The sequence below is a fragment of the Phasianus colchicus genome, chromosome 2 (genome assembly GCF_987193195.1).
Source record: "Phasianus colchicus chromosome 2, bPhaCol1.hap1.1, whole genome shotgun sequence".
NCBI classification, from domain to species: domain Eukaryota; kingdom Metazoa; phylum Chordata; class Aves; order Galliformes; family Phasianidae; genus Phasianus; species Phasianus colchicus.
Window position 1 is genome coordinate 47,542,123 of NC_143437.1, and position 13,050 is coordinate 47,555,172.

At 41.2% G+C, this 13,050-nt stretch overlaps 1 protein-coding gene across 9 annotated transcripts in view; it reads left to right on the forward strand.

Moving 5' to 3' along the window:
- The window catches only part of SASH1 (SAM and SH3 domain containing 1), a 523,157-nt gene extending 517,443 nt beyond the window's left edge, over nt 1-5,714 (forward strand). For 6 of the 9 annotated variants that reach the window (XM_090135568.1, XM_090135567.1, XM_090135566.1 and 3 more), the window contains 2 exons: nt 958-1,089; nt 1,901-5,712. In XM_090135568.1, the coding sequence (XP_089991694.1) occupies nt 958-1,089; nt 1,901-2,161 (393 nt within the window). In that variant the 3' untranslated portion in view covers nt 2,162-5,712. Of the gene's footprint in view, nt 1-957; nt 1,090-1,900 lie in introns of all 9 variants that reach the window. The other 3 variants (XM_090135563.1, XM_090135564.1, XM_090135565.1) reach the window with 2 other exon arrangements.
- Nucleotides 5,715-13,050: the final 7,336 nt, after the last annotated feature.

Consider the following 13,050-nt stretch of genomic DNA (forward strand, 5'->3'; position numbering starts at 1 on the left):
AATTGAGCCAGCAGCAGACTCGCATTAATTTTTTGCTTCTAACCCCTTCCAAAAACTCAGCCAAATTTTGACATGCCACATATCACATGCCATGGGGGAGAATATTACTAAGCTTGTAAAAGCCTGTAGCTTTTGGTGCCTAGGAAACATGACAATTCAAAATAAAGTTGCTGATTGATTCACAAGTCTTCTGCCGTTAGGTGGTGCCCCTGAGTAGGTCATCTTGGAGCTGCCAGGGAGAGTTTTGCACTTCAACTGGACAGGTGGTCTAACTGCTGTGGCATAGTGCATAGGAAGAAGTATTAGTGTGCCTGTATCTAACCCGGGTAGGAAATGTATAGATTTAAACAAGCAACAGCTTGTTTATAAATCAAACAACATACTGTTAACATAAGCTGAGGAAAGTGTCTTCATGTGAAGAATAAATTAATTAGGAGATGTGAATAGAGTAAACGAGAATTTCAGAGATGTTCTTCAATGTAAACATTGCTGTCACTAGTCTGTCTCTGGAAGTTCTTGCCCTGTCACTGCTGTTGGAGATTGGGCATCTCTGTCATGCAGCCACCAAAAGAATCAGGAAACGTTTAATCAAGGGATCATATCAGTTAACTGGTTGAACCAAACCTCAGAAAATTATCCAGATATCATCATGAAAATGAGTTACTGCTCAGTAGCTTGAAATCTAAAAACACGGCCTTTGGGGGCATCAAGTTAAGTGTAATGGGAGTTTTGCTGTTGATTTTAGAGAGGCTGGAACTGATCTTAAAGCTCATGAAAGATGTATACTACTATTTTTACACCATTCCACTGATATCATTTATAGCTAAATAAAATTGTTTTTATGAATCTGAAGCAAAAATCCTTTTTTCTCCCATCTCACGCTTCTTTGTTTGCATTGATTAATCTGTACTGATGCACTTCTTTCACCTGTCTTCTTGGCTGGCTGGGAACATTCAGCATGGTCGCTGTGGCATTCCTGAGGCTTTGGTACAGAGATACTCTGAGGACTTAGACCAGCCTGAAAAGGATGTTGCTGCAAACATGGACCAAATCCGGGTAAAGCAGCTGAGGAAGCAGCATCGCATGGCAGTGAGTATTTCCTTAAACCCAAGCTTCTTAATTATGAGCAGACTTCTAAAAAGAACTGACTGCTGGTAAAGGGAGCTATCTCTTGAGTCTTAGTACAAAAACGTTACCTGTGTGCTCACTCAGAAAGAGCAACATTTACAGGGGTACCACAGGGACAGTAGATCCTGTCCTTAAGGTGGATAACTAGCAATTGTAAACAGAGTGGATGACCCCTTTTTTTTTTTTTTTTTTTTTTTTTGACTCCCTGGAGATTCTAAGGAGATTGCCAGCATACATAATGCTTGCTAAGGATGGCATACATTGAACAGTTCAGTGTTGATATCTAAAAGGTTTTGTAGTCCTTTTTCATTTCTCAAAATACACTATTCTCCACTCTTCTTCTTAGAAAAATCAGAAGAGGGCAGTTATCAAAAGCTTTCATGTCTGTTCATAAAAGAGCTTGGTCTGTCTGGGGAGGTAATACACAAAGGTAGTATCCTTTTGCCTTGGATCAGCCTGGAATGGATCAGCCTTGGAAGATTCCTCACTGGGTGTTTTTGAGTAGTTTCATACGAATTCAGAATGGTACATGACAGTGATTGAATACTGCCTTCTGCATCTGCCCAAACTGTTACCACTGCTCCTGCCCAGCCTTTCTCCCCACAGACCACTCTCATACCTACAGGCGTGGTATGCACGAGAGAGAAAAACTGATACATCTGCTGTCAAACTCTGCCAGCTTGAAAGAAAAACAGAAGACTTGCAGTAAAACAAACAGTATGTTTAACATGAAGGTGTTGTTTTCTTTCTTTTTTTCTTCTTTTCTGTCCAGATTCCAAGTGGAGGGCTCACTGAAATTTGCCGAAAACCTGTATCACCAGGACTTATCACCTCTGTATCTGACTGGCTGATTTCCATTGGCCTACCCATGTATTCCAGCCCACTCACAGAAGCAGGGTTCAACACACTGAGCAAAGTGCCTTCTCTGTCACAAACTTGCCTTCAGGAAGCTGGCATCACAGAGGAAAGGCACATAAGCAAGCTCCTGGCAGCAGCAAGACTCTTCAAACCTCTCGATCCAGACGCAATTTAACATGCTCCATAGCATGACATTGCCTAGTCAAGAACCCACTGCTTCTTCCTGCACCAGTTTTGTCCTAATTACTTTACATAACTAAAGGGATCAAGGAAGTGGCTCCCAGTGACAGGCAGAATGCTTCTTCAGAGGATATGAAATGTTTCAATTGCTGTCTTTGGCAACCGAAGGAGAAGAGAAGCAACCACCAGGTAACACAGATGTGGTACTTCCCTCCCCCCTCGCTCCCTTGTAAAGTATTCCTGTTTCATAAAGTGCATAGGGCTGGCCTGAGATCAGACAGCTTCAGGGTATTAAGGGATCTTACCTGCTTTTCCATAAGTTTGTGAAAGTGCCTACTAATAGGCACTGTGTCTGTGGAGAAGTGCTCAGGCTGGGGGCTTTCTGTACATCTAGATACGTGGAATCAGTCCTACAGACCATGTACAAATCAAGGTGCAAGTCCCAGTAGAAGCTATTTGGCAAATTCCCTTTTTTTTTTAGTGGTCTAGAGCTAAATGCAAATCCCTCTTTCCTGGTCATCTTTGCTGTTGCTTGATATAGGTCCCAATACGCCTCAAAGCCTTTAGCTAGGCCAAAGTCAATGGACTGAAGTTAATTTACAGTATGGTCCATCTCTGTCACTCCAATGCAATTAACCCTAGGAGAAAGCTTCTTTTAATTTGTACAGAACTGAGGTCATTTTTATAACTGCTTTTTAGCAATCTGCTTTTTATTTGCCTTAAAACAAGCTTTTAAGCAGTTACGTAATGTTCACTTACCTGTACTCATGCTTCCCGAGCCTTGTTTCAACCTGTCACTCATAAGCTGCACTTAGGGTGATATTCAGCTTAAGTAGCTTCTATAAATTGCCTCATCATGACATCTTATATGTTGTATAGATGCTTTTACAAATGCAGGGTTATGCTAGGTTTCGATTGTGAGGCTGACTTCCTGTTTACTACAGTCTGCATTTACTGTTGTTACTAAACAGTTCCAAAATATACTGCCTTGTATAGATGTAACTGCTTTTCATTTTAATCATATTCTGTGTACTGTGTTATATTGTCAATCATTACGCTGCAGCTTTGACTTGGTATCCTGACCATATCGATTCCAAACAGCAGGTTTCTGCAAATTAAAAATCACTTGTGGGGGATAAAAAGTATCCGAAAGCAAATTATGTCCCAAAGAAATCTTGAGATTCTGTAATTCCATTCCCTGGACAAAAAAAAAAAAAAAAAATCCTATATAGTCTTATGAATTACACTGTGACTTTAGAACAGTTGTTATCTTTCATGTCTGAATATTAATGTTACCTCTCACTGGGAGAGAGCAGTGTGCTGGCATATATGGTGAGCCATTTTTTTTCATTATGTTTTTCTGCCTAAATCCTTGTGAAACGTTCCATCCATTCACGTATGTGGCTAACAACAGATTTTATTTTTATATATGGGGACACATTTATATACCAAGTACAGATTATCATGAATAACATGTTACTAGTTTTTTTTTTTTCATTTGGGCTCTCTGTACGGTTTATCCTTTAGCTTCCTTGTAGTGCAAGTGCTCCATGGAAGGCAGAGCAAAGTGAGGTACAGAAACGTCGGCACAGGCTGGGAAGTGAGACTGCTTCCAGTGTCAGTTCTGACATCAGTTTGCTGTATAGAACCAGACAAGTCACTTCACAGTCTGGTGCCCCAGTTATCTCACACCTGTATTGAGCTAATAACACTAATCTTCCTGATCAAATGCTATCAGATTGATGAGTGGAGAGCTTTGCTTACTACATCAGTCCTTACTATTATGTTACTTACGTGGCCATGTTTTAAATCAGATGAACTACATGTTTTACTGCAGATTAATTTGATTCCTGTGTTAGGCTCATTTCCTAGTTTCAGAGTTGTTGAGTGCTTATAGCATCAGCTTTGAATTCAGTCTGCATCCAGAAGCATGCCATCATGTGAAGGCAGCTAACTCACTGCTGTCACTTGGAATTGTTCTCAAACAAAACTCTTCCAAGTCTTTTTTTAATAATGTTCTCCTAGTGCATAAATCAGTTGTTCTAATGTGACAGCATCAGGAAACATATAGCATAGATGCTTTGCACCACTGGTGAAAATTTAAAGAAAATGTGGGAAAAGTACATTGTCTTTTTAATAATAATGATTTGTCATTTCCTCTCTGAGGTTTACGTGGTAACTATCAGCAAGCAAGACGAAAGTACTGAGACTTTTGGGAGTACTGGCAGGGACCAGTATTGAGTGAAAGCAAGTACACAACAGCCTTCCTTGGAGCAAAGGAGAAATCCAAGCTGGCTGTGTGCAGTAAGAAGGGAAACATTTCTTCTTACAGGAAAGGCAAGTCACATAATAAAGCTCTCCCGTATTAATTACTCCCACTCAGTGAATAACAGGAGGAATACAGGAATAAGCCAAACCCATATGCCAAACACTCTCTGTAACTCCATGGTTTTTAAATAATGACACAGCCCAGGGAAACCAAATCCCACCCATCCAGCACTAGAGTGAGCAGTCTGAGATTTGTGAGTTCTAAAAGTTGCTTTGTTTTTCTTTTTAAGACTGCTCTCTGTGGTCCCACTTGAATTATAATTCTAGTTTCTATTTTAATTTAAAAAAGCCTTAAGCTTTTCAGTGTTCGAGCTTTCCTGCTGTGGATTCAGTGACCTGTGGCATTCCCCACGCAGGTGAGGCAATGTGGTAAAGAGCCATAACCTCTTACATTTCCTTGCAGCCCTTCAGTACGGTAAGCAAAAGTTCACTCTTTGACTCTTGGGAAGCACAAAAGAAACCTGCTGCTGGAATCCTAACCTGCTCTGCTCAGGCTAATGACGTTATGCATCTGTCCATTGTACCATTGTAACTCAGATAGCTATTTAATGGTAAGAAGCAGCAAGCCCAAAATATTACAGACTGCCCTCATAAATGTAAGCTTCCACCAGTAACTCTGTTAATCCCCAGATAGTCTCTGTGCTCTTTTTTAAGAGCCTGGCTTTGAGTGCAGACTGGGAGCATGATCAGAAATGTTGAACACTGCATTATTCTAACAGGTCATCATCTCTAAGAGCAGCAATAGTGGTCGATTCACCAAGTCACAGCTGTGCAATTGTACTGTATTATTTTTAGAATAAATAATACTTTTGGTCCAAGATACTTTTATCTTTAATTGACACCCTTTGGGGAATCAAAACTGTCAAACAAGTTATGTAACAACTAACAAAGTTGCACTTTCTGTATATGAAATCAATATTTAAATAACTTATTTTTCTCCATTTGCTGTTCTTATATGATGTAAAGTAGCTGTAATATACCAGTACTCAATATGTCCTGCAGTTTGCTTCAACCCAAGAAAGCTGTGTATTGTAAAGAAAAAAAAAAAAAGAAAAACAAAATATGAATGTGTAAAGATTATTGTGCTGTTTCATTTAGCAAAACAAATGGTTGACAAAAGGGTTTTCCTGTGTATCAAAACTTGTCTATAATTATACGTCATACTGTTCATAGATAAAAAAATAAATAAATTTCTTTGGTCTCTCTTTTTATTTTGTAGTTCTTAATGTAGCTAAAAGATCTTCTACTTGCTGGTGTGGGAGCAGTGTGGCTGTTTCATTTCTTTTCCCAGGCCCATAGCTCTTCACAGTGTAAGCATTCTCAGTACGTATCTACAGCTAAGAAAAAGTCTAAGTTCAGTGTTGCAAGCTGCCTTTGCTGTGTTTATGGCTTGAGGAGGTTTGGGTCTTTGTTCCTTGTATACCTTTAATGTCCGGCTGCTAGGCTTAGGAAGGTCTGGATGAGAGATCTCTACAGTCTCCCATTGGGAGCTTTTCCAATTTGCAATGAAATAATTAAAGATTGGTGGAGCCAGATAAAGCATGCAGGAGCACAACTCTCTCAGGGGTTGTATTACATTACAGCTCTTGCTTGAAAGTGGGGATTTCCAACCTGGTTTTCAAATGCAGCTGCACGGCATTGGGCTGGCACAGGTGCTTAGCTTTGGATGAGGGCAGCTCTGACACATGCAGGTCAATCATGTCTGCAGTCTGTAATAAGATGCCAGTGTCCAGCTGTTAGGGCAAAGAAACCTTAGGATGTGTCTTCCTTCTTGCTTAGTGTGGTCGCATTTGTTGCTGTGGTTAAACTTGCTGGATAATTAATGGGTACAAATGATAATCTGAGTGCTCTCAAGTCCCCTTGGCCACAGTGCACCGTACCTGGAAATTAATTCTTTATGGATCCTTGCCCAAAGTGACCAGGGTGGGCTGTGCCTGCTTTAGTCGATGCTAACCAGAAGCTTAGCTCTGGAAAGGGCTCAAGGAGAAAACAAACAGAAAACCCATCCCTTGGGCTGGGTCCAGACAGCTGAATCTCCCATTCCTCTCAAGCAGCACTCCCATCAGAACTGTTCGATGCTGCAAGTGGTTTGTGAGAACGAGGCAGCATGCAGTAAGGGTGACCCTTTTTTTCCCCCCTCTGATTATCTTTCAGTTCAGCCGAGGACCGGGCTGCTGCTGTGCTTGTGCAGCAGAGGGCACTGCTCTGCTGGCTGGGGGAGAGCATTCAGACAGCCTCTGGGGACTGCAGCTGGCTCCAACACAGGCCGTTTCCAGGAGTCTCTCAAATAACAAAATAGAAATAAAAACAAAACAAACACTGAAAGACATGAAAAGCCAGAGCCCCTGCCATTTCTGCAGCTGGAAGGAGTATTGCTTCCCTTCCAAGACTGCTTTGGTCCAGGATTGCTTTGGGAGCAGCTGGAACACAAAGCCCTGATCTGTTGCTCTCAGCATTTTTCTAGTTTCATCCAAATGTGTGCTAACCATCACGATGACTGCCAAAAACAAATGCAGCCACCCCCCAGCACATGTGAACCAATTCCTTTATTCTAAAAGTTCTCTTTTCACAACAAAGTGTCTGCATCAGAAAAAGAGATACAGAAGAAATGTGTTGAATTTTCTGCTACTTCTAGAAAGAAACTGTATCTGAGCAGAAGGTTCACATGTATGCCCCCATCACACTAAGGTAAGCTGCTGTTATGAAGGCTGCACTTCCTAATTGCCATCCCTCTCCAGCATCAGGGAATGCCACAAAGGTGACCAGAGGGCAGTATACCAGTCTTCCTTTTAGTTTATCAACCTGAAGTGCTTTTTCTTTACTTATCATCTGTTCTCATGCCCTCACCACATGATATTTTCTCTTTCATTTTGTTAACTAGTACTATTTTTTTTTTAAATCTCTTGTTCTGACATTCAGATCTCAGCACATTGCTTCTTGTACCCACTCACGGGCCTAAAAGCCTGCAGAGAATGGAAATAGCAGCAAAGAAACTTATTTCCCCCCTCTCCACCTTGGTCATCTTGGTATTCCCATGCAGTAAGATTTCTTCATTCAATAAAAAGCCTCCATTATTGCCAAGTCACCTTGTAGGAGGATTAGAGGAATAAAGATTTATTCCCTATATATTAGTAATGCTGGTTCCTAAAGCGCAGAACAGGATATTTTTCAAGTCTGCTTCTTAACATGGTTAATGTCAGTCCACTGGTTGTTCGAAATCTTGTGCGTTTTGGCCTGTGCAGTATTTCCACACATGTTGCAGTATGAGCTGACAGGATATATTTGTACCATTTTCCTTATTTCATGAGGTTCTTTCATCTCTGGCTCTACAACTTCAAAATATGAGCATCGTTTTATGAGCACTTTGAATGTGTAGTGTGGTTTCTGAAGAGCAGAAAAATTATTTAGATGAATTCAATTACACAAATAAGCACTTAAGTGCTTAATAAAGTCATCCAATAAAATGAGAGGAGAGGCACTCTCCGTTCATTAAGCCTTTTCCCCTTGAGGGACACTTTCTAGCCCCAATAGCTGGATTCTGTACATTTCTCGGGACCAGTTGCAGCCTTCTGAGTTTTCTGCTTTACAACACGGTGAGAAACTGGGAGAGGAGTTTTGATTTCAGTCTGCTTTCAAATATACAAGGTGAGTCAAAAATCACCTTTTGGCACATAGCCAAAACTGCTGGAATGACTCCAGGATGCCCCCCCCCCTTGTAAACTGCATGCAGCTATCACCTGAGCAAGAAGGTCAAAGTCTGTTCCCCAGCTCATCATCCAGTGCTTGCTTATATTTTTTTGTGAACAAAAGCAGCTCTGCAACCCCAAACAAGTAGTACCACGGGTGTGAAGCATCAGGGAGAAACCACAGCTGCTGTGATGCTGATTTGGTGAATACCTTTTGGCATCTGACAAAAAATACCACAAATGGAAAACAGGCCCTCATCTTTCTGGGTTTATCTCCTTTTGCTAAGCACTTCTCTGGATTTCTATGTAGTCAGATACTATATGGAGAGGAGAAATTCGTTTGAGTTGGGTAGGTGAGAGATACATTCAGGGCAGATGCAGTCTTTAATTCCAGTTTGCTTTTACAAGGAACATCTATTCCTGAGGCACGAATGAGATGCTGGAGGAGGGCCCCCAGGTAGAATGAGTAGCAGGAAGGTTCCCCAGGCACCATCTTGATATACATAAAGTAAATCTGGATAGATTCTATTTAGAGCACGATAACCTGCTGGGCTGCACCCTGCAGCTTGTGTGAGATTCACACAGTGCTGGAGTGGGAAGCATTTGTTTTCTGTTATTTACTTTCTACCATTTGATGTTTGTTCTTTGTCTTTGGTATCACCCACCCTAAATGCTCCTTACCTCTGTGCACTGTGGGAGTAACACCTACCAGCTGTGCCTCTGCTCTTTCCTCATGCCCTGTTCAGCTGCAGCTGGATCACACAGCTCTGTCTCTTGCAGAGCAGCCCAAGCATAAAACAGACTAAGGAATATTACTGGCACTTGTTTGCTCTGGCCATGTTAGGAAGATAGGAGGAGGGAAAATATGTCATCCAGCTCATGGAACAGATGAGATGGGGCTGGGAGAGAGAGGAGGGAAAGAAGGAAATGATGGATAATGAAACCAGTAGAAAGCTGATGAATGTCATAAAAGTATGAGCAGCATGGCTACCTTCTGGGAACATGGGGGCCTCAGAAGTACATTTATTGTATGTTGTACAAGCCTGTGCCAATTTAATGAATCAGTTTGAGAAGACATTCTTTGAAGAGGAACTACTCAATAATATATAAAGAAGTTAAGGAGAAGTTTCTAGTTTATTTCTAAACACTAGTGGGAACTCCTGGCCATTATTACTCAAAACAGGCTCAAGACAATTGCTACAGGACAAAGCAAGATATGAGTGGTCCAGCCTTTTGGAACTGGTGAATGCATGCAACCACTTTTTGCTTGCTTCAGTAGAGGCTGTAGACTCACAGGATTCCTACAAGACACACTGTTGAAGAGGAGCCCACTGGCATATCCCAATGGCAGAATAAGTTTCATTACACCAAGCAACAAAAAAATGTAACTTTAACTGTTATCTTTATCTGTTACAAATTTGGGTTCTATGGTTGACAGTTTTCCACATTTTCATTTGCTTTATTTAACAAGCAAAGAGGTACTTGTTCAGTTCTGGTAGAATTGATCAGATCTGAAATTATCTTTAATTAGCTCTAACTGATCTATTTCTGTTATTTCATCCTTCCTCCTATCAGTCCAAATTCTTTGTCAGCCCTTGGTGGAGAGAAGCACTACTTCAAGAAGTATTGGAGCGTACTGTGTTAGGCAATGGGAACTTGCTGGACTCACAGCACAGCATGCTGCTCCCCATATCTTTGCTGATCTGAGCAGGCTGTCGCTACCTCTGAATCACTGCGATGTCTGATTCATCCTTCCTCCTGCAGAGCAATGGGAATACAAAACAGATCATTCCTTTTTCCAGGCATGTAGTTTCTGCTCACTGGCTTAATTTTTAAAGGAAGTAACAGATACAAGGTTTATAATCACTGTTGTGTTAACAACCTCTGAAACTCAAGGGCTCTTTTTGTATTAAAAAAAAAATAATAAAAATCACAAAATCAGCAATCCCACACTTGTTGCTAATGAGTCAATTAGCCAGTAAGTGGTACAAGTACCTGTGAAAAATATTTGCATAGAAACTGTGCCACTTGATGCCTGTTATCTGAATCCTATGCAACTAGAAGCAATTCATGCTTCCAGTTCCTCTTTGATTCAAAGTGGAATACAAACAGTAACTGATGTTAATATGAGGCTTCAAAAATGGAAACCAGTCTGTAAGTGCTGCTGCTGTTCATCTCTGTTATGGAAGCGTCAAATGTTTACCCAAGGGCCCTCTGGTTCTTCGTCAATATATGGTTTCAGAGGATGCAAAACTTCAGACTGAACAATGGAAAAAATGGAAAAGAAAGAAAGAAAGGAAGGAAGAAAGGAAGGAAGAAGGAAAGGAAGAAGGAAAGAGAGAGAAAGGAAACTTACGTGGGCAGGCAAAATTATGTAACATTGCCTAAATGCACTTAAATCTGTAGTGATTTTTGCTGCAATGTCTTTCTGTGTACATGCATGGAAAAATATTACAGAGCTGATCTGCTGTATTCTGTGTATTTATCAGTTGCCTAACGCTGTACAGGTGCTGGTAAGGAGCACAAACCATCTGTTATCCAATCAAATGGTGCAGTGATTTCACTGGAAATTAAGATCAAATCATCAAGTAGAAGGAAAGCTTTAAAAGCACAATTTACTTCTTAAATCCATCTTGGAGTATATATTCATCTTGATCATACTTAGTGTTCTTCTTGCCAAACTAAGAAAGAAACTATGGGTGTATGTTCTCTTAAATCTTTGTTATGGAAAATGGACTCTGAAGAAGAAATGGCATATGAGGAATTAAGATGGCTAACATTACTTTCTTTTCACCTGTTTTACTTCTACTGGTTTCCTGGAGAGAGCAAAGAAAATAACTCTTGATGCTTCAAAGATGTCCCTTCTATCATACCACCCTTGCTGCCTTCCCTTCGCTTTGTTGCGTACTGACTTGTTACGCTTTTTCATGGAAGAAAAGTATTTTCCTCCGTCCAGGTGACTTAGGTGAAGTATGGCTCTCCCTGTACAGCCTGCTTTAAGTTTCAAACAAGTAGACTCTAAAATTTATTACTTCTTAAGGCTTCTAAAAGCGTCAGTACAAGAGACTGTCATGACAACCAGAGTCTTTCAAAGACAGAAAAATCTTCTGATTTGTTGCCATTTACACACACTTCTCAAGTCTTACTCGTGCTGGTGCTGCCTTGAGGTGGCCAGCAATATAACATCAGTTAAATGATTCTCTTGGATGATGTTCTGAGTCCTTAGTTGCACCCATGATATGTAAGTAAAACCCCCACGAACTTGCACGCAGAGCAGGCTCTTCACCACCGTTTGACTGGCCAAGGACTGGATTGCCATCTACTGGTGATTAAAGAAATAAAAATCCAGTAAACAGATGTTGCATTGAAAGGGAACAACTTTGCCTGTGCTTTTTTCTCTTTCCCCGCTTCTATAGAATTAACCCAAGTCTGCAATGACCTGTAAAATTCTTTTGTTCTGTTATGGCAAACAGCTTCTGGTCCTCAGTATCTTCAAGTTTTGCCCAACAAGTGGGACCACATACATATTTTACTGAGGCACTTCAAAAATGGTTTTTAAAATATTGTTTTCAAAATGAGCGTATATCATCCATTTAGAGCTGGAATTGCTAGATAAGCAGCCAGAAAGCAAAGTTGTCAGAGATTAAAGCTTTCTTGGTCCTGAACTTCTGTATTTGTGGTCAAAGAGTTGTAAGAATGGCTACTGGAGAATTAAATAGAGCAGCTACAGATAGATAAAATTACTAGTAGTAGAATCTGTGGCAAAGACAAATTAAAATGAAATATCTGAAGCTTTCTCTCTCTGTCAACCTCCCTTTGCCTGCATAGCAAAGCTGTGTGTATTGAAGCCTGTTAATATGCAGCAATCTCATTCTGCCTTCCAAAAATCAAAAAAGAACTACAGAGCTGAATGTTCTGAGAAGACAGGAAGCAGAAGGATGAAAGTTGGTTGCACAGCCTCAGCTCACCCTGCCAAGGCCTCTGCAACTACTTTTGATGATCTGAGCATGTTTCCTACACAATGCTCCTCTCGGTCAGGGCAGGGCCTGACTCCGCATCAAGCAGCAGTCTGGGTGGCAGACTGGAAAGAAGAAGTAAAGAAGTAGAAGGAAGAGGTTTCTATAGGTTTGTAGATTTGCAGACTGCACTGCTGAGGAAGATTGTGGGCAGATATCGAATGAGGCAGAGATGCACAGCAACAGAAAGAAGGGTTCTGTATCTGTGTCAGTCGAAACCAGCTTAAGTCATGCTTGTAACACAGGAAACTTGAAGAAAAAAAAAAACACGAGAAAAAAAATCGGATACCTTGCTTAAAAGGACAGATGAAGAGTACAGGGAGGCCACCTGGGGCTCATAGAGGATGTGCTCCAGCCACAACAGCTCTCCTGACTCTTTTGCCCATCTGCCGCTTCCCCAATGTTTATTTAAGTCTGTCCTGCACCAGCCTCATATTTTCGTTCCCCCTTTTCTCCTCACCATCTCCCCTTGCTTCGCTGTCACCAGATCATCAGTCAGGGCACCCATGCCACCCTGCCTCTAGCTGCTGAAAACCGCAGCCATGAGCATTTTGCTGAGGACAGCTCAGTCACTGGTTGCTGCCCAGACTCAACAGGTGCAGTTCAAGAACAGAATTTTTGGGCAAAGGCAGCTCAGACCCTGCAGTGCTAATCTAATCTGCTGGGCAGCTCTGCGTGAGGCACAGTAGCTGCAGCTGGTATTGAGAGACTCTTTATGCCAGATGGTGCTCAGTGCCAAATATAAAAACTCATCATTTAACTATTACATTTTAACAAGTAAAAAAAATCACAGAGGGGATCTGAGACCCAGACTTCACAAACATTCATGGTCCCAATGCAATTAGGCAGCAAGT